General features: G+C 39.4%; 1 protein-coding gene across 1 annotated transcript; it reads right to left on the minus strand.

Moving 5' to 3' along the window:
- Window positions 1–2,242: 2,242 nt before the first annotated feature.
- LOC141542878 (stonustoxin subunit alpha-like) lies at window positions 2,243–19,171 on the minus strand. The gene is made up of 5 exons (XM_074267558.1): window positions 19,037–19,171; window positions 9,138–9,262; window positions 6,355–8,397; window positions 4,827–4,872; window positions 2,243–3,451 (listed from the first exon to the last, which is right to left on the minus strand). The coding sequence occupies exons 2-5, from the start codon at window positions 9,256–9,258 to the stop codon at window positions 3,424–3,426; spliced, it is 2,238 nt and encodes a 745-aa protein (XP_074123659.1). The 5' UTR covers window positions 9,259–9,262; window positions 19,037–19,171; the 3' UTR covers window positions 2,243–3,423.
- Between the last annotated feature and the right edge of the window lie 817 nt (window positions 19,172–19,988).

Below are 19,988 nucleotides of genomic sequence, written 5' to 3' on the forward strand. Positions count from 1 at the left end.
AAAAGATCAAAATGGGTCCATGATTTAGGCATAAAGAATGAAATCATAAATAAATTAAAGGAACATAGGATAGTTAACCTCTCAGACTTGTGGAGGAGGAAGGAATTTGTGACCAAAGGAGAACTAGAGATCATTATTGATCACAAAATAGAAAATTTTGATTATACCATATTAAAAAGCTTTTGTACAAACAAAACTAATCCAAACAAGGTTAGAAGGGAAGTAACAAATTGGGAAAATATTTTAGTTAAAGGTTCTAATAAAGGTCTCATTTCCAAAACATAATACATGAAGATGTATTCTGATTGAAGTAGATATCTTCAACAGAGAGAAGATCTAATTCAGCTCCAGTTGATGAATGATGGACAGAATCAGCTACACCCAGAGAAAGAACACTGGGAATGGAGTGTAAACTGTTTGCACTATTGTCTTTCTAACCAGGTTACTTTTACCTTCTGAATCCAATTGTTACTGTGCAAGAAATTCAATTTTACACACATAAAAAAAAGACTCAAGTTTGGGGATTATTTTTTATAAACAATCAGAAATCAGACATCTGTCCTGAGACTGGCATTCTCTCTGATCTGTTTCTCTGCCATGATCTAACTTCATAATCTGCTCAGAAATCTGGATCCTAGTAGCAGCTCCTGTTCTATCAAGAAGGGACATATGGAGCTATTCCAGGCCTCACTTTTTCCCTGTTTTGGAGTCCCTGACAGACGTGGGGTGCCCTTTTAGGATGGGTAGTAGGACTGTCTTGAGCACTGTTACTCCCTATATAAGCAAAGGCTGAGTTAAATGCACAAATAACCACAGACCTAACTCACAGTGAATTGTCAATCTCAAACTGGATTCTCTGGCTGACTCCCCAACTGCAGAAGGACCTGACATGGTTGCAACAGGGAGCATTTGTATTGTGGATTAACTCTGGAGTTATCAGGGAGAGACTTGTCCTTACCATACATAACTCCTTGCATTGTTCTAGCTTTATTTTGGTTTATTTCCTTTACATAGAGTTGGTGGAAATGATGGTGCTAAGACCTTCTAGAGGAAGATAATTCAATGATCTGAATATTCAGGAGAGAGAGTGTGGAGTGTTACACCATAGTTCTCTTTTATTGTCCTGCCTTGGTTTCCCTAATTGTTCTGCCTCAGCTTATAATTGCTCTGCTCAACCTCCCCTCCCTCTTAATTATCAGAATATTTGAAGAGGATAAATGATCTTATATTTTATGATATCAGAATGCCTCTCCCTATCTCCAGTATATCAGAATATCAGATACTGTTTTATGAAGATGCCTCTCCCCATCTCTGGGATGCCTCCCCCCATTATGTCATCCCCATCTCCGGTGCCTCCCCTCATCCTGTCAGAGCAGATTGTTACTTTGTGTTCCTGCTTTCAGCACCCTGACTTCACCCCTGCCTTTACCCCCTGTGTCTGAGCCCCATGAATATATATCATTGAGAACTCACATTGTTTGCTGGATTCTTGGAAATTATAGTCTCATTCAGCCAACCATGGATCCATTTGGTGCCAGTAAATATCTCCCTTATAAATAAATTGTTAAATACTCTCTAATCTCGATGTTGCCTCAGTTTCTCCAGCCTTACATATTGAGCTGAAAATTGACTCAGGACCACTCCCAGTAAGTGGTCTCATTCTACTGGAAATCTAGGCCTGAGGGAAGTAATCTCATTCAATTGAAACTTCAATCTCAAATCTCTTTTAAAGGGCAACTTGGGGCTCATTTCTTTGAAGAGGCCCAAAAGCAGGAACATGACTTGTCAAGGAACCCCTCTGTCTCCCTGACATAGCTGCCTGCTAGGACCCTCCCTGCTGAGAAGACCCTCTTTTCTCAGTGTTAACACCACTCTTTCTCTCTCTCTGCCAGGATTACTCTGCTAGCCTTTTACTTCTGTATCAGGACCTTGCCAGTGAGGCAGTCAGCCTCTTAGCAAAAGGACTTCTCAGTGCCAATAAGCTTCTTTTTGCCAGTCTAACTTTTTGGGTTTGGGAATTCTTTCACGCTGGACCTGCACCAACCAGAGGGGTTCCCACAACTCTCTGCCCTGCACCAAACCTCATCAATTGAACCAGCTGACTCATGGGATTCCTGGACTTAACCCTTCCCCACGTTCGGGCACCATTTGTGCTAGACTGTCTGAGCACTATCCTAGGCTGCCAGTGACATACTCACCAGTCTTCAGAACCCACCCAGATACACACAGAGACGAGCCAATCTTGAGGTGCAAACAGCCTATCTTTATTTAGGAATTATCTCAGCAGGGGTTAGCAGGACACAAGAATGAAAGAGTACAAGAACAAATGTGCCTGTGTGTTCAGCTCAAAGCTGGCTATTTATGCTTCCTCTCTTCCAGGATTACCCCATGCCCAGCCCTCTCTGTACTAGGTAGACAGATCCACAGAAGGGGGACACCTGGAGTTAGTGCTGTGTCCCAGGAGGAGATCTAGCAAGAGGACACACCTCTGACCACTTCAAGGAACCTATCAGCAGTTCCTTTAACACCTGCCAGACACAACCTCCTGCCTCAGAAACCAAGCCCCTTTTTTCCTCCTGGGCCGCTGTACCAGGTGACAGGTGTACAGGCTCCATGACACATCTCAAAGAGAGAACAGTGCCTCATCACCCCTAACAGACATGGATAATATGGATGCATGATTTGTGTCACTTGAAATGTATAATGGATATCAGGAGGAAAAATTGGAACTTAAAATTAAAAAATTAATTTTAAAAGTTAAATAATAATAAGACATATTTAACAAAATATTACCTCATTTGGACCTCACAACATCTTTGCGAGTAGATGCTGTTATTATCCCCATTTGACAGAGGAGGAAACTGACAATAAAGAATGACTTGTCTGGGGTCACAAACCTAAGGATTGTCTGAGGGTGAATTTAAACTCAGACAGTCCTGACTCCAGGCTCAGCCTCCCAACCCTGCACTACACAGATGTTTCTAGTATGAGGGGAGGAACATAGGCTGAGTTGGGTTCACTCTAAAAGGGCAAGGAAGCCTTCTCTGCTGGAACTAGCCTTGAACCCTGGCCTTAAGGCCTGAAGCATCAAGAATTTTTTTTTTTTTTAATTTAAAAATTTTTTCCCACAGTATATATGCATGAGTAATTTTTTTATAATATTATCCCTTGTATTCATTTTTCCAAATTATCCCCCCCTCCCTCCATTCCCTCCCCCCATACATTTTACATGAAGCATCAAGAATTTTAAACATCATTACTTTAAAAACTCCAAATTGACATAACTTATCTTTCATCTCTGCTCCTTTTAAGAAAATTTAAATACTCAGAGTTTTTATTTTATTTCTTTCTTCCTCCTCAAACACTTGGTTAGGATCTGATTAGAAAAATGATGGTTAAGAATAAAATGAAGTTATGAGTCCTTTAAGTCTCCTCCGTTGTTATCTGTGATCTGTAAAAAACAAGTGAAAGAAGAATGAATGACTGCTTTTTGTAGACAATTGCAATGATCTCAGCATGACATGCAGGTGACCCTAGATCCTTAAAGGCTATGTCCATGGAGTACCATCTGAGACAGGTCCTAACAATCTAGGCAAGCTTTGAGTATTGACTAACTCTCTATTATTCTAGTAATATTCATAGATCCTTGTCAGCAGAATGGAAACTTCAGCCAGTAGTGGTGACTATTTGGGAGGGAAGAAGAATTGGGAAATAAGATTTCTTAGAATTCTATAACTACAAATGCCAACCTTTCTCTGGGGAATAAACTAGTGCTTGTTGGAGAGCACATACTTGCCTATGCATATTTATACATAGCCTTATTATATTCAGCAACATTAATCAGTGAGGTTTTTCCTCCTTGTTAGGATCTTTATTAGATAAGGGAGTATATTCCTTCCTCAACTAAATAATATGAATTATTATTCATAGTTATAATCCCTAAAGAAGAAAGCTATAATCATCTTCAGTAGTAGGCCTTTCTTTTTTTCCTTTAGGAAAAAAAATCTCTCCTTCTACCAGTACTCTGTTAGAAGATTCATGACCATATGAATTGGCTACTATTCTGTTTGCCTAGGTAATTTTGATTTTATGAAATTAACATTTTTACATGAAAAAAATTTATCCAAAAGTAGAAGGAAAACACAAAATTGGGAAATTATTTTTTACAGCAGAATTCTTTGATAAAAGTCTCATTTATCAGACATAAATTGAACTGTATCAAATTTGTAAAAATATGAGCCATTCCCCAACGGATAAATAGTGAAAGGATATAGCCAGGAAATGTTCACAAGAAGAAATCAAAGCCATCAACCATCACATTGAAATGTTCTAAATCACTCATAGAGAATTATAAAGTAAAACAACCCTTATGTGCTATTGCACAACTCTCAGATTAGCTAATAGGACTGAAGAGGAAAATGACAAATGCTGGAGGAGATTTGGGACACTAATGCCCTGTTGCTGGAACTGTGAGATGGACCAAGCATTCTAAAGAACAATTGGGAACTATGCCAAAAGAGTAATAAAACTCAACATTCCCTTTTACCTACCAATACATCTGTTAGGTCTATGTCGAAAAGAAATTAAAAAGGGAAAGGATCTATATAAGGACATAATTTATATCAGAGTTTTTGTTTTTGTTTTTGTTTTTATTGTTGTTGTTTTTTGTTTTTGGAAGGGGGAGGTGGCAAAGTACTACAAACTGAGAGGATGGCCATCAGTTGCAAAAGGGTTGAACATTTTTGGTATATGATTGTGTTTGAATATTATTGTTACTGTATGGAAAGAGTGGAGAGATGGTTTCCAATAAGTCTGAAAAGACTTACCTGAATGAATGACGAAATTCTCTGAATAACCCATAAGCAAACGCAGCTGCAATAACAAAATTGAAATACTCATTAGTGGTGAAAGACTTAGATATTTTCAACAATCTAATGCTCCATGACAATTACAAAGAACTTCTGATGAAAATGTTATTCTCTGAAAGAACTAAAAAATCTGAGTACAGATAGAAGCATATATTTTTTCACTTTCTAAAATCTTTCTTGTTTTTCCTTTGTTTTATGCAACATGGCTAATATGAATGTATGATTTACATGACTTCAAAACATAATAGGTATCATATTGTTTGCCTTCTAAAAGACTATTTAAGGGATTAAGAAACTAAAAAGTTGAAATGCAAAATAAAGCAAAATGAATTTTAAATAATAAATAATGAAAATGGAAAATTTAATAAAATAGAAAACAATTTTTTTCCTGCAGCATAGAATCTAAGGTAGCAACCCAAGGCTCTTCTCCTATCACTTAACAGAGAAGTAATAAGTTTCTTTTACAGATTGTCTATCAGGTTTTATTATTGCCCTGAGAACGAGTCAAGAAGGTATTCATATCTTCTCCAATTAACTGCAGGGATGAATATCCATCTTGACCCAAATGGCCTAGATGATAATATGTCATAGATAAGTTTCCCTATATCTCCCTCAGCTACTCATGAATAACTAAGGGAATTTTCAGTTCTATATGCTCATCAATCAAGCAATTCTTATGCTTATACATTCTAACACTCAGACCTCAATAATATTTTGGTTGTCACTTACTATCATTCCAAAACAAGCTCATCCCAAAAATTAACTGTCTGAAACTGGATTTCATGATAAATATTTTCCTCTCAAGATCCATCTCTCTATCCTTTATTAAGGCCAGCTACCTCCTTAAAAAGTCTGTCAAGGTGCATGAAATGGCAGACAGGAATACATTGACAGCAGTATTCCTGAGCTTCCAAAGAAATGTCCTGAAATGTGGAAAAGAGAAATACATCTCAGGCTTCCCAAGTAGATATTGCATAGAAGATATATGAAGTAGCAAGGACGCAGATGAGATGACATATTATGATGTTCATTTTATTATGTTAAAGAACATCATAAAATTCTCAAATCAGGAAATGTAAGCTGATTTTCATTGGAAAAAATAAATTTGTGTCAAAGATCATTTTTATATACCTGGAATAATAACTATTGCTCAGAAAAAAAAAAAAATCAGAGAATGGCTGTCAATTGTGATTATTTTCAATAGTAAGAATTTCAGGCACTTAATTTAGTAATTGGAATTAGTAAACATTGTATCTCCCTGACATTCTTCTGGGAGGGGTGGGAATAAAATTAGATTGCTCAGACAGCTCTACATTAAATGGATGCTTACAAACTGTAAATAAGTCTCAGAGTCTGTTGCTCTGTAATTTCATTGAGGGGATTATATATGAGTCAATGAGAGGATCTAATCAATGCTTTCAACCCTTCCAATATTGCAATCATGAAGGATATGCCTATGAAATATAGTTGCTAAAAAGACCCTTACCATATACTAAATGTCCATTTGTAGCAAAGGGGATCATCACAGAGTTACTCTTGTCACTACTGTTACCAGTAGAGCCATCATCATATACAGCAGAAATTCGGAATCTGTACACAGTCCCAGGAGTCAATCCAACAATGCCCCAACAACTCACACCACATAGTGTTCTTTGTTCATACCACTTTCCTTTCCCCTTTTCATCTGCAGCCTTCTCTTCCTCTTTATACTCTATTTTATATTCCTTGATCTTGTCATGTACTCCACAAACATCTAGATGCTCCCAGCGCAGGATTGCATAATCTGTTCCCACAATGACAATCTTTGGCTTTCTAGGAGGGCAGGGTGAGGGAAGTGTTTTCACAGTAGTGCTCACATCACTGCTCTCACTGTGCCCCAGCTCACAAACCTCAGCAAACTTGAACAGATAATCTGTGCTAGGTTCAAGGCCACTCACTTTGAAGACGTCCGGCTTTCCAGACACAGGGATGACGGTCCAATCCTCTTGCCCTAAAACCTGGTACTCTACCTGATAGCCAGTGATCTTGTCGTCCCTCCCATTAGCTGGGGTCAGTATGATCTCAACACTGGCTTGTGCGATCTCAACTATCTGCGGAGGAGGAGGTTTGACTGGAAGCTCAAAGTCAGAGCTGACCAGCAGTCCCTTTTCATAAAGATAAATGGAGACCCCCTGCTTCTCCTGCTCTGGGACAGATGCCACAATGAACTGAGTCTTCTCAGTGGAATGATTGGCCCTGGCAAATGCTGAAAAGGATTCTGCCAATTGTGTGGCTTTTCTCCTTGTCTCTGTGTCCTTGACCCATGAGGAATAAATCTTTTGCTCACAGTCAGGAGTGAATGATGTTGGATCCCGAAGCCACTGTTTCCAATCTGCTAAGTAGGATTCCTGCTGCAAGGAGGTGAATGCAAACACCAGGACAAATCTGTGGGGAGAGTCCAATACCACACTGTCCAACTCATTCTGGTCAGCTACGACCTGCAGCTCCTTCAGAAGGGTGAGGTAGGACTTTATCACCTTCATCTCAAAGAGCTTCTCAGCTAGAAATTCAGAGAGTCTCCTGGGGCTAAATGGGGACTGGCTTTCCCTGGATAAAATACTGCTTAGCTCATCTTCCTGTGCTCTGCCTGCCCGGATCAGGGGTAAGGTCTTGGCTATTTCCTTCTGTAAAAGCTGTCTGTGCTGCCTATTTAACTCCTGAAAAAGCCTGATCTTTTCCTTGGTTGCAGAAAAGACTGAAAGATCTGGTGCCTCCAGCATGTCATTGCACCTCTTGTCACACTCACATAACTTCTCCAGAGTGTCCTGGGCTTCCCATACCAAACTCATGCTGATCCCTCGAGCCAGCCTGGCAGCCTTGGAGCTCAGCTTCTCCAGAGGGTACAACCAGACTTTGAGCGGCACCCCACGGCCCTTAAGCAGCTTAGGAAGGGAAGCATAGACCTCTACTGCATCTTCATAAGTCACTGGATTTCTCTCAAGAACAAAATCTCCATAAAATTTACAGCTGAACCCTTTAGTTGATCTTATGTCTCTCTCTTCCATTTTTATCTCTGCCCCAATTTGAACTGATACTAGGGGAATCTTTGTGATGGCTGCTTTCAACATTCCTTCTGATTCTTTGACATTTTTATTGGAGGAAACTTTCTGATCAAACACAAAGAAAGCCTGGGCCCCATAGAGCACTGCAGTGACCACGTGGGTGGCAGTTCCATTATAAAACACATCATGATAAGAAATATTCTCATCCCCCAGGTGGCTCATGGTTAGGTGGCAATATTGGGTAGTCGTACTGTATTTGAGAGTAATGCGAGCTTGCTGTTGGGAGGTCTTGGTATCACATAAATATTTGCCAGAGCCTCCTACTTCAACCAGGCCCCCAAGGACACTTGCTTTTAGCTCTCCAGTGATGTTCATGGCATTGGTCTTTTCCTCCATGGAGTCAGAGGTGATAATGTCAAACTCAGTCTTGTATTGATCTTCTATGTTCACATTTCTCTCTAGAGTGTCTTTGTCCCATAAGGTGACACCTAGAAGGGAACAGAGACATTAGGGAGGAAATGGCAGATTCCAGGGGATCACAGCCTCCTCACTGAAAAGGCAATAAATAGTGTATAGGTTATATGGTGTAGTCATAAAAACATATTCAATGTGTCATGTTGTATATTCCACACTGCAAGCCTCAGGCTTATCAAGGGAAAGTGATAAGACTGCCTACCCAAACACATTCCCCTTAATTCCTCATTCTGCACCATCATGTTTTCCTTTCTCCTTCAAGGCTGCTCTTCAACTTTATATTAAGCAGACTGGTTAGCATGGAAAATGCCTTGGATGTGTGTATGTGTGTGTGTGTGTAACAATTTGCACCATCATCTCCCAATACAGTATATCTGTCTCACCTATGTCTCTGACCTTGTCTCTGAGTAAAAGGCTTTTTTCCAAAGCTCGGTATTCTCCTTCTTAGAGCTTGCAAAATTGCTTCTCTTTTTGATCATTTTAACCTTCTAAGTCTGAATCAGCCCCTCCTCTCCCTGCCCTCTTCAGATATCCCCAATCCTTCCTGGCTTGGATTTCCATCCCCCCTGCATTTCCCTTCAGAACAACATGATCTCAGAGGGTTCTAACTAGCAGAAAAAGCCTGAGACATGATAATCACTTTGCTGGTCTCTGAATCTCACTTTCTGACTGATAATTTTTCACCAGAACTCTTGCCCAACTCTGCCCTCTCCTGATATCTGGAACAAGGCTTTTCATTGAAGAGAGTAATTACCTGGGATGAGGGTATCCGAGCGACAATCATATAGTGTTCCCAGATGTAAGGGACGACCAAGAGCTGGGACCTCCATTGTGCTCTTCCAGATCAGGCTGGTGGGAACTTCTTTCTCTGCCATTTATCTAATGAAAGAAAATTGAGGTCTAGGGCAGTTATCAGGGAAGTCACTCTCTTGCAGGATCCAAAGAGAAATGCCCCATTCTTCAGTGACCAAGTTTTCCCAGTTCCTGTTAGATAGGAACACTGCAGGAAGATAGTGACTGTTCTGAGAGAGAAAAACATCAGGCTTATATGGAACTCACAAAGGAGCCAGACACCATAGGACGGGGTGCTCAGTTAAGAGAAAATTATAGAAACTGAAGCTCCCTCTCTTACATTTTCTTCCATCCCATCTGGTCAGGTAGATTGCTAAGGTGGAGAGAGAGCTGGCTGGGCAGAGTAGGGGTTGGGTTCAAGATTTCTACCACCTGACATTTGCCACCTTGTCCTGGTCATGTGCAGACCTCATTCCCTTCTCTCATCTGCACCTGCTCAAGGGTCAGGAGTTGCCTACCAAGAACAATTGCTGAGCCTCTGGTCAACCCTGAGTTCCCTGATTTTGGTTCTTATCTCCAATCTAAAAGAAGGGGATGACTGAAACTTTCAATCACTCAGGATCTTAGCTTTTCATTTACTTCTGTCAGAGAAAAGGGTTTTCTAGATTTGTAATTATTGTTCATCCTTCTATCACAAAGAGGAAAAATAATGTCTCATACTTCCCACCTTACCCTTAATTTTTTTCCCCCACAGGATATCCATAGTTTTCATTGGAGTAGGAATTCCTGATGAGGAAACTCCTACTAGTACAAGTCAACTCACATCCTGAAATCCCCAGCTTTAGTAAATTTGCTGCACCAATGAGAAGTTAAGTGATTTGTCCAGGTTACATAGGATATGTCAGAGATGGGTCTGGTGAAAATTCTGCCAGAATTCTTTGTTTCCTTGTTCCCTTGTTCCCTAGTTCTATGGCCAGCTCTACCCACTGCCCCACAGGGCTTTTCATTTCCCTGTTTTGGATAAGGCTGATTATAAAATGAAACCCATCATTTATAGATAGTGTGGGTTCAAAGACCAAAACACACAGGTTTATTCCTGATAATTAAGGTCAACTTTTTTTTTTTTTATCATTGCAGGAAGTATGGGATTGGGAACCTATCTTCCCTTTAAATTTTATGTCCCAAGAGGAAGGTACCAGAATGCCATATGTAAAATACTCTTTCTCTGCCAATCTAGTATCTATAAGAGGCTTTGTAAGAATTTTAAGAAGGATTCAGATACTATTTGAGGCCTGAGCCTATTCTGGGTTTTTCCCTCTGTAATTTCTATATTGTGGCTATTATGGATGTGAAGCATTAGCCATAGTGGGAACTCAAGGAGAAGTTTCTCCCGTCAGAGATCACAAGCCTAAGAAGACTTTACAAAGTTAAAAGCATATTTGCAATGCCATGTTGAAATATTGCATGACTTCTGTGTACATGTGCAAACAGGGAGCAGCAAATGGCATCTGAAAATGATCCTTGCTTAGGCACCCTATCAACTTGTACCAAAAAAAAAAAAAAAAAAATCAGAACAGCTATGTGATCAGTGAATAAAGTGAGGCATGTTATTTAGTGTCGACAAATGGCAACCAGTCTGACCTATTCTCCTAAAATGTCTTCCTTACTCTTCCTGAAATTCCCTTCTTGGTGGGTCCATATTGTGGGTTCAGCATTGCCTCCTCCTCCAACTACTTTTTAAGAGACAACTAGTTAATGGGTAGGATAATAAGACACTGTCACAGCAACACTTCTGTAGGAATTTAATGAGAGTATTTAAATGACTTTACTCTATGACAAGAGAAATGGGGCAGCACTGAGACTTAAGCATCCCTGTTCCCTTCCTAGTGGCTCAAGCTTCAACTGAGTAATGACTCCGACCTGATTCTATAGTCAGGAAATTGGTTTGTTCCTTCCTTCAGATTTCCTGATCAAGGGCAGCTTTCCTCTCTCACCCACAACCCCTCCAGAACAGCCCCAAATTTGGCAAAGTGTGAGAAGAAAACCATTCACCTGAAAAGGTCTTGTCCTCTAAGAGCCAAAACTGACTCCTTAGGCAAGTGGGGAGCAGTCATCACACATTTACTTCCCCTGACTCAACAAGAGTCAGTTAAAGCCTTAAGGAAGCAGAGAAACAAAGCAGACAGCCTGAGAGGGGTATTTCTGGGACCAGGACAGAAGAAATAGTCCCCTGCCTAAAAAAGTGCCACCAACCCCTAACCTGGCCAATCTGAGCACTGGAGCTTAACCAAACTACACAGGCTTCTGCCTCCTCCTCACAAAGCTGAACTTTCCTATCATTGTTGGTATACAATGGGCCTGAGCTGGGTGTGTATGAACAGAAAAAAGCAGACTGAGAAAGAAGAGAAATGGGGAGGGGGGGGGAACGAAAGTTGTCCGAACTAGAGACCATCCCAATTCCAGGAAATTAAGAGAAAGAGGTATCTGACATCAGGGGAATAAGTGTTCTCCAGACCTTTTGAGCCAAGAGGCTCCCTGAGCTGAGGAAACAGGAATTGGATATTTGTGCTGGCACAAACCCTCATCTGGTCTCACATATAATCAGTTCTTCGTTATTCAACCTGTACAATAACTAGGCCTTTGCTCACTCTCTGTCTCTTTATTTTCCTCAGTACTTCCCTTCTTTGGCCCCTTTTCCTATTTGCTCCTATGACCATTATTTTCAAGCTCCTCCTTTCCACTAAAATGTTCTGACAAAAGGACTTTCCCTCTCCTCTTACACTAGAATCTATAATGGCCCTTTAAGGCCATGGAACACTTTTATGAGGAAAAGGAAAGAAAAGGAACTTTTGTGTAAAGGAGAAGATTTATCCCCTGAGGAACCTAAGATAAGGAATTATTAACAAGCTGAAACTTGGATGTCCAAAAGGAAGATGAAAAGAATATTTTTAATAACTAAATTTTTGTAGTGTACGTGTGTGAAGAAATTGCTTTCATTTGGAATTTTGGCAGTTTCAAATACAAAATTAACTAACTTTGATCTTCTCATTGCAGGCTGGCAAAACATCATTTTAGACTGTTACAGAGTAATGGTTCATGGGAACAAATGAGAGTTCTATCATAGAGAGAATCATCTGCCACAGTTCACAAACATTTGCCATTTGTTAAGGGAATTAGCTCAGGGGCTCAACCAAATATGCCTAAGCAAGGCAGAATGAGACATGAGAAGCCATGTTCTTCAGGATTCAGGAACCTTTAATCTCAGGGTAGATGAGAAGAAGGGCAGGATCTAGGGAACAAAGGGGAAAAACAGGGTGATGTTGAGGAGAAGCCAGAGAGAGAACAAGGAGGAGCCAGGTGGAGTCTATCTGACTGATCTTGCCCCAGACTTCTCTAAAGATACTTTCATTAAGACAAGTGTCAGAGGCTGAAGACAGAATGGGTAGATTAGGTTACTAACAATGGAGGACAGGTGAGCTGAGGAGTTCAGGCTTCTTGTCAATCTGAAATTGTGAGTGTCCAGTTCATACTGCTATACTGCTATTTTTAAAAGGACACTTTATGCAAATTTGCCTCACTTTTATTTTTAAAATTCTAGAAAAAAAATCTGCATTTCCATTCTAATTTTAAAAAACATGCAAGATTTCATAACCTTCAAGTGTCAGGAGAGGCTGCTAGTGCCTAAATTGAAGCAAAAAAAATTACTTCCCAGAGTGTCTGTGAAAAATAATTTATAAAAGTCCCTACCTGTAGAAGTGGGCTATTTTATCAAAGAAAATCATCTCAAACAACGTCTGTATTGAACAAAAAAAAAACTCTGCTGGGACATAGAGTTTCCACAAAAAGAATCACTCTACTGCAAGGAAGGAATGTATCCAGAATTACACATTAAAGCCTGCTCTTGTATACCATTCAGAAAACCCAGAGCATTGAAATGAGTCAGCATAGTATCATTACCTATGTATTTGGATTGTAAAGCCTGCCAATTAGAATAACTGTAAATCTGACCAATCCAAACCTTGAAGGGATGGGTAAAGAAGCTAAACTAACAATCTAAAGCTTTCTCTTGATTCTGAATTCAATGTGTACTTCTTTGGACTATACCACTTCTCAATAAAATAAAAGATTCTTCTTTCACTCTAAAAGAAACCTGATTGTAACACTACACTTAGACAAGTTTGCAACTAGGGAAGTCATGGCAGTTGTAGCTCATCCCAGGCTTACTCTCCTAATCCTGCTGAGTTCCACTGGGTCTTTTGATACTAACAAGGAGAAATCAAAGCTATCAATATTCATATACAAATGTGCTAAATCACTAATAGTTAGACAACAGTAAAACAAAGATGGGCTATTCCATACCTTTCAAGTCAGTTACTATTACAAAAGAGAAAAGTGATAAATGTCGGAGGGGATTTCGAAAAAAATAAGGAGTGAGGGAGGGAGAGAGGAGGAGGAGGAGGAGGAGGAGGAGGAGGAGGAGGAAGAGGAGGAGGAGGAAGAGGAGGAGGAGGAAGAGGAGGAGGAGGAGGAGGAGGAGGAGGAGGAGGAGGAGGAAGGAGGAGGAGGAAGAGGAGGAGGAAGGAGGAGGAGGAGGAGGAGGAGGAAGGAGGAAAGAGGAAGGAGGAGGAGGAGGAGGAAGAGGAGGAGGAGGAGAAGAAAGACAGAAAAGAGTTGAAAAAGGAGGAGGATGCATAATGATAACTGATAGCTGGGAGGGGAATGATGACACAACTATTGAGTTCTTTCCTTACATGGAAGATCTGGAGGACTTCTTTAATATCCACCTTCCATACCCTCCAATCTGAAGGGAGAAGTCCTAGATCCAGTAGGTATTAAGGAGATGCCAATTTCAAAATTGATGTAATCTTAAAGTCTTAGAGTAAAGGCAGATCTCAAGGGCAGAGTATAAGAGGCACTAGGAGGCTTATTCTGCCTGAGCCTGACAAACAAGGTAAGGATGGTATTGAGTAGACCTCATTAATGAGGGAAAGCCTTCTCGCCCTTGCTGATCATACACCTGGCTCTTACACTCTCAGCTAGGGACTATATAAAGGGGGTTGGAGAAGATGGAGAGAGAAGGAACTCTGGAAAGGGGGGTACTCCAGAAGGGAGGGAACTCCAAGGGAGAGCAAAGGGAACAGTAGAGGGAACGTCAGGGAATACTATGTAAAGTATAGAATCAAGACCTACTGCCGCATACTTGAGTGACTTGGGTGTTCTGTGGGGAACCTCTAAAGAGGTAGCTCTCTAATTGGGATAATTAGAGCTGAAAATGTCCAAAGACCTGGGGAAGGTAAGAAACCAGTTGACTCCTGCTGAGATGAGCAGAGGGGAGTTAACATTGAAGGACGATTAATTACTGAATATATGAAATCATTTCAAGGTAGTGAACCTAAGTGATGAAGGTTGTTGCTGCCATGGATGTAAATAGGGAAGTTAGGAAAGGGGAATGATCTACTTTGAAGAGAAAATGATGAGCTCCATTGCAGCAACAAACCTGTGCTTCTTTATAGTTCATGAAGTGCCGCTGGGACACGCAAGTGGCTATAGGTAAAGAGAAAATAGTCTTGGGAGGATAGTTGCTCAGGAGAGGAAGGAAAATAGAGTATGTAGATTAGTGAGTGATCTGCATAAAGATAAACCTATGAGATCCTGACAGATCACCAGGAAGAGGACACAAGATAGAGTGAATTTTACTATGAGCTACTTGAGACAATATCCTCGCTTTTTGAGTATGCATTAAAAATGGAATGCAGAAAATTGCCCTGTGAGAGGATTCATGACCACGAAGTGTGGAAGATGTATTTGAACTGGGAAGGAATTTTGTGGGTCATGATTCAGGTCACACTACAGAGATAGATATGTATGTTCTTCATCTAATGATAACCTTAGACCAGGCTGCAAACTTTTGTTTTTGCCTCTCCCCTCACTGTGAGCAGGAAATGATTATTCTTCTCACCAGGCTCAATCCAGTTTCTTCAGGTAAATGCTACTGAATATAGGACAAAGTAGCAACACTGATCATGAGCTTCCTGATAATGTATAAACAGGAAGTCACTGAGAAACAAACTGAGAACCAAGAGATGGGAACTATTAATATAGGACAGAGGGGGAGAGTGGAGGAGACAAAGGAGAGAGAAACTGGGCCAGTGTCTGACTTGGACAGCTCTGACAATTCCATTACAAACTAGCTATCGAATGATAAGAATGTATCAACTTAAAGTTGTGTTGTATTGGAAGAACTTTTTTTTTAAATTTACAATGTGAGAGGGACAAAAATACAAGCAAGACAGTCCCTGTACTCAGGGAGCTTACATTGTAAAGAGAAGATATCACATACAAAGGAATGGTATCCAAGGAAGAATGTTTGAGACAGTGAAGTCAGAGGTAGGGTGGTTAGTTACACAGCATGATTGCTTGATTGTTATGTCTTTTCCAATCTTGAAGTAATTATTCAGAGTTGGAGCTAGAAAGTGTGAATGTAGCAGGGAGAGAAAGGAAATAAAGGTTATGTCAAATCAATTAAACAAGCATTTATTATTTACTGTACACTGGGCAATGTACTAAATGCTAGGGATATAAAGAAAGGCAAAAAGGGGGGAAAGAGATTAATTAGCATTTCTCAGTACCTGAGTCAGGCACTGTGCTAAGGACTTTGAGCTTTACAAGTATTATCTGTTTTGATCTTCACAACAACCTTGGGAGATGGGTGAGTTTTTAATACCATTTTACTATTGAGAAAATTGAGAATAACAAAAATTATGTGATTTTCCCATGGTCACATATATAATAAGTGTCTTAGGCCAAAACAGTTGTTACAAAGAGTTAGATGGGTTGAGAATGAATCCAGATCTGCAAAGAATGTAATAACTTATAAAATACAATTCAAATTAAGTCTAAAACCACTTCTTGTACATGAGCCACACAATGTTTAAAAAAAAAAGTGGTCAACATTGTTAAAAGTGGGAGTTTATGTGAAATAGAAAGTGGCAGCCTAATGTGAAATAGAAAAGGCATCAAAATTATTCCATTTTGATAAAGAAAAATTCTGGAAGCAGAGGTCACAGCAACTTGATAGAGAAAGGCCACCAGCTGACTGATACCAAGGATCAGAACACTTTTCCATTACCGCTATTGTTTAAATGACTACCCACTTTCTAGAGGATAATTATAGTTCTAGTGCACTCTAAAGGATACCTGGGTGTTAGTGATTCAGAAGCTGAAGGCCAAGGATGCAATTTCATGAAATAAGAATGAGACCAAGGACAGGGCTGGCCTTGGATCTAAAACTTCTCCAGAGCTAAAAACCCTTCTCCTTTCTGTATTATCCCTGAATTCTCTTCAAAAATAGTAAAACTTCCATTTAATTTTGCATACAACTTCCTAATTGATAGTCCTAATAATCTTGTGCTATTATATCCATATTCAAACATCTCTAGTGACTCCCTATTACCTTTAACAAACTCTCCTATTTTACAAGTGTACACATTCTGGGGAAGTTAAGCTACTAATTTTGTATCACATGATTTATAATTGCCTTTTCTAGGATTTCAACACACATCTTCTGTCTGATATTATATATTAGTTGATTAGCCATACTGGTCATTTTTACTTTTTAAAAAGATATTTTTACACCAAAAATAAATTAATCCTGATTGAACTTTAGACATCATTTGAGGGAACAGAGAATCTTATAGCTGAAAAGAGTCTTAGATATTATTTAATCCAACTTAATATATGAGGAAATTGAGGCTCAGGCATATAGCTTGATTTTCTCAAGATCCCAGAAGTTTAGAAATAATCTCCTGACCCTGATTCCAGTGAACTTTCTATATTCACCATGACCTCAGTCCATGAAATATTCATAATTTAACTACAGTCTGTATTCATTGTCTCTGCCCTGTCCATTCTCTGTCCATAGTCATAATGCCAAGAGGGATGATTCCACCCAAAGTTTCTACTATGTGTTTAAACTCTATTTATTTCTGTGACTATTTCAGGTAAGCATAAGAGGAAGAAAGATGAAGAGATGAAAAAAATCTCTATGGTAAGGGTTTTTTTTTTCCTTATTTATTTAATATTTAATTTCCCCTGGTATATATAAAACAATTTTTAATACTAGTTTTTAAAACTTTGAGTTCCACATAGGATAGTTTACCTCTCAGACCTATGGAAGAGGAATGAATTTATGTCCAAAGAAGAACTAGAGATCATTATTGATCACAAAGTAGAAAACTTTGATTATATTAAATTCAAACTTTTTGTACAAACAAAACTAATGCAGATAAGATTAGAAGGGAAACAATAAACTGGGAAAACACTTTTACAGTCAAAGATTCCAATAAAGGCCTCATTTCCAAAATATAGAGAGAATTGACTCTAAGTTATAAGAAATCAAGCCATTCTCCAATTGATAAATGGTCAAAGGATATGAACAGAATTCTCAGATGAAGAAATTGAAACTATTTCTAGCTATATGAAAAGATGCTCCAAGTCATTATTAATCAGAGAAATGCAAATTAAGACAACTCTTAGATACCACTACACACCTGTCAGATTGGCTAGAATAACGGGGAAACATAATGTGCAGTGTTGGAGGGGATGTGGGAAAACAGGGACACTGATACATTGTTGGTGGAGTTGTGAATACATCCGGCCATTCTGGAGAACAATTTGGAACTATGCTGAAAAAGTTATCAAACTGTGCATACCCTTTGATCCAGCAGTATTACTATTGGGCTTATATCCCAAAAAGATCTTAAAAAAGGGAAAGGGACCTGTATATGCAAGAATGTTTGTGGCAGCCCTTTTTATAGTGACCAGAAACTGGAAACTGAGTGGATGCCGATCAAATGGAGAATGGCTGAATAAATTGTGGATTATGAATATTATGGAATATTATTGTTCTATAAGAAATGACCAACAGGATGATTTCAGAAAGGCCTGGATCTGATGCTGAGTGAAATGAGCAGGACCAGGAGATCAATATATACTTCAACAACAATACTATATGATGATCAATTCTGATGGATGTGGCCATCTTCAACAGTGAGATGAACCAAATCAGTTCCAATTGAGCAGTAATGAACTGAACCAGCTACACCCAGCAAAAGAACTCTGGAAGATGACTATGAACCAATCCCTCTATTTTTGTCTGCCTGCATTTTGGATTTCCTTCACAGGCTTATTGTACACTATTTCAAAGTCTGATTCTTTTTGTACAGCAAAACAACTGATCATGTATACATATATTGTATTTAATTTATACTTTAACATATTTAACATGTATTGGTCAACCTGCCATCTGGGTGGGAGAGACGGAGAAAAATTAGAACAAAAGGTATGGCAATTGTTAATGTTGTAAAATTACCCATCCATATATCTGGTAAATAAAAACTATTTAAAAAAACAAACAAAAAAAAAAACCCAAAAAACTTTGAGTTCCAGATTCTCTCCCTCTGTCCCACCCCAACATTGAGAAGACACATAGAAAGCTATGCAAAGCATTTCTATAAAAGTCAGGTTATGAAAGAAAACATAGATTTCCCCCCAAAAAAAGCAAGAAAAATAAAGTTTAAGAAAAAAAAATATGCTTCAGTCTACAGTAGTCAGTTCTTTCTCTGGGCCTAGAGAGCATTTTTCAGCATAAATCCTTCAGAGTTGTCTTGGATCATTATATTCTCTCTCTCCTTTGAGCCTATCCCTACCTAATCAAAAGGATTTTGCTTCTGACTACCCTCTCCCCCTATATACCTTGTCCCTATTCTCATATGCCCATTCCCTCATACTTTCCTGAAGGGAAAAAAATAGCCAGGACAGAAGAGGTAGCACCACCCCCCAAAAGTGCCACCAACCCCTCACCTGTCCAGTCTGAATACTTGGGTTTGACCCAATTGCACAGGCTTCTTCTGCCTCCTCCACAGAGCTGAGCTTTCCTATCAGTGTTGGTGCAGGATGGGTCTGAACTGTGTGTGTGTGAGCAGCAAAATGCAGACTGAGAAAGAAGAGAAATGGGGGGAAATGAAAGTTGTCTGTAGGAGAGACCGCCCATTTCCTGGAAATGGAGAAATTAAGAGAAACAGATGTACAAAGTTATTGGACTGGATATTCGCCTTCCTGCCAAATCCTTCTAAGGCAAGAGGGTTCTGGAGCTGAGGAAACAGGAAGAGGATATTTGTGCTGGGCACAAAACACTCCTCTGGACTCACATAAAATCAGTTCTTAAGTATTCAATCTATACAGTAACTAGGCCTTTGCTCACTCTTTCTCTGTCTCCCTCCCTTTGGCCCATTTCCTACTTGCTCCTCTGACCATTATTTTCAAGCTCCTCCTTTTTCTCCACTAAAACGTTCTGACAAAAGAACTTCCCTTCCCATCTTATCCTAGAAAGTATGTTGGCCCCCTAAAGCCATGGAGCAGTTTTGTGAGGAAAAGGAAGGAAAAAGAACTTTTGAGTAAAAGAGAAGATTTAACCCTTGTGAAGCTTAAGATGAGGAACTATTAACAAATGTAACTTTGGAGGCCCAAAAGGAAAGTGAAAATAACTTTTTAAAAAATAATTAAGAAATTGTAGGATGTATGTGTATGAAGCAACTGCTTTCATTTGGAATTTTGGCAGTTTCAAGTAGAAAGTTAACTATCTTTGATCTTCTTATTACAGGCAGCTAGCTGACTGAGAGAAAATATCGCTTTAGAATGTTAGAGTAATGGTTCATGGGAAGAAATCATGACAGAGGCACCTGCCACACAGTTCACAAACATTTGCCATTTGTTATGGGAAATACCTCGAGGGCTCAACCAAATATGCCTAAAC

This window comes from Sminthopsis crassicaudata, chromosome 5 (genome assembly GCF_048593235.1).
Source record: "Sminthopsis crassicaudata isolate SCR6 chromosome 5, ASM4859323v1, whole genome shotgun sequence".
In the NCBI taxonomy this organism is placed as follows: Eukaryota; Metazoa; Chordata; class Mammalia; order Dasyuromorphia; family Dasyuridae; genus Sminthopsis; species Sminthopsis crassicaudata.

What these genes read in the sequence shown, in the direction of transcription:
- LOC141542878 (XM_074267558.1), bottom strand. Translation starts at nt 9,258, where the DNA reads ATGGCAGAGAAAGAAGTTCCCACCAGCCTGATCTGGAAGAGCACAATG. An exon ending in CTCGGATACCCTCATCCCAG is followed by an intron (nt 8,398 to 9,137) that starts GTAATTACTCTC and finishes GTTCCCTTCTAG; the next exon opens with GTGTCACCTTATGGGACAAA. An exon ending in AAATGGACATTTAGTATATG is followed by an intron (nt 4,873 to 6,354) that starts GTAAGGGTCTTT and finishes TTGTTATTGCAG; the next exon opens with CTGCGTTTGCTTATGGGTTA.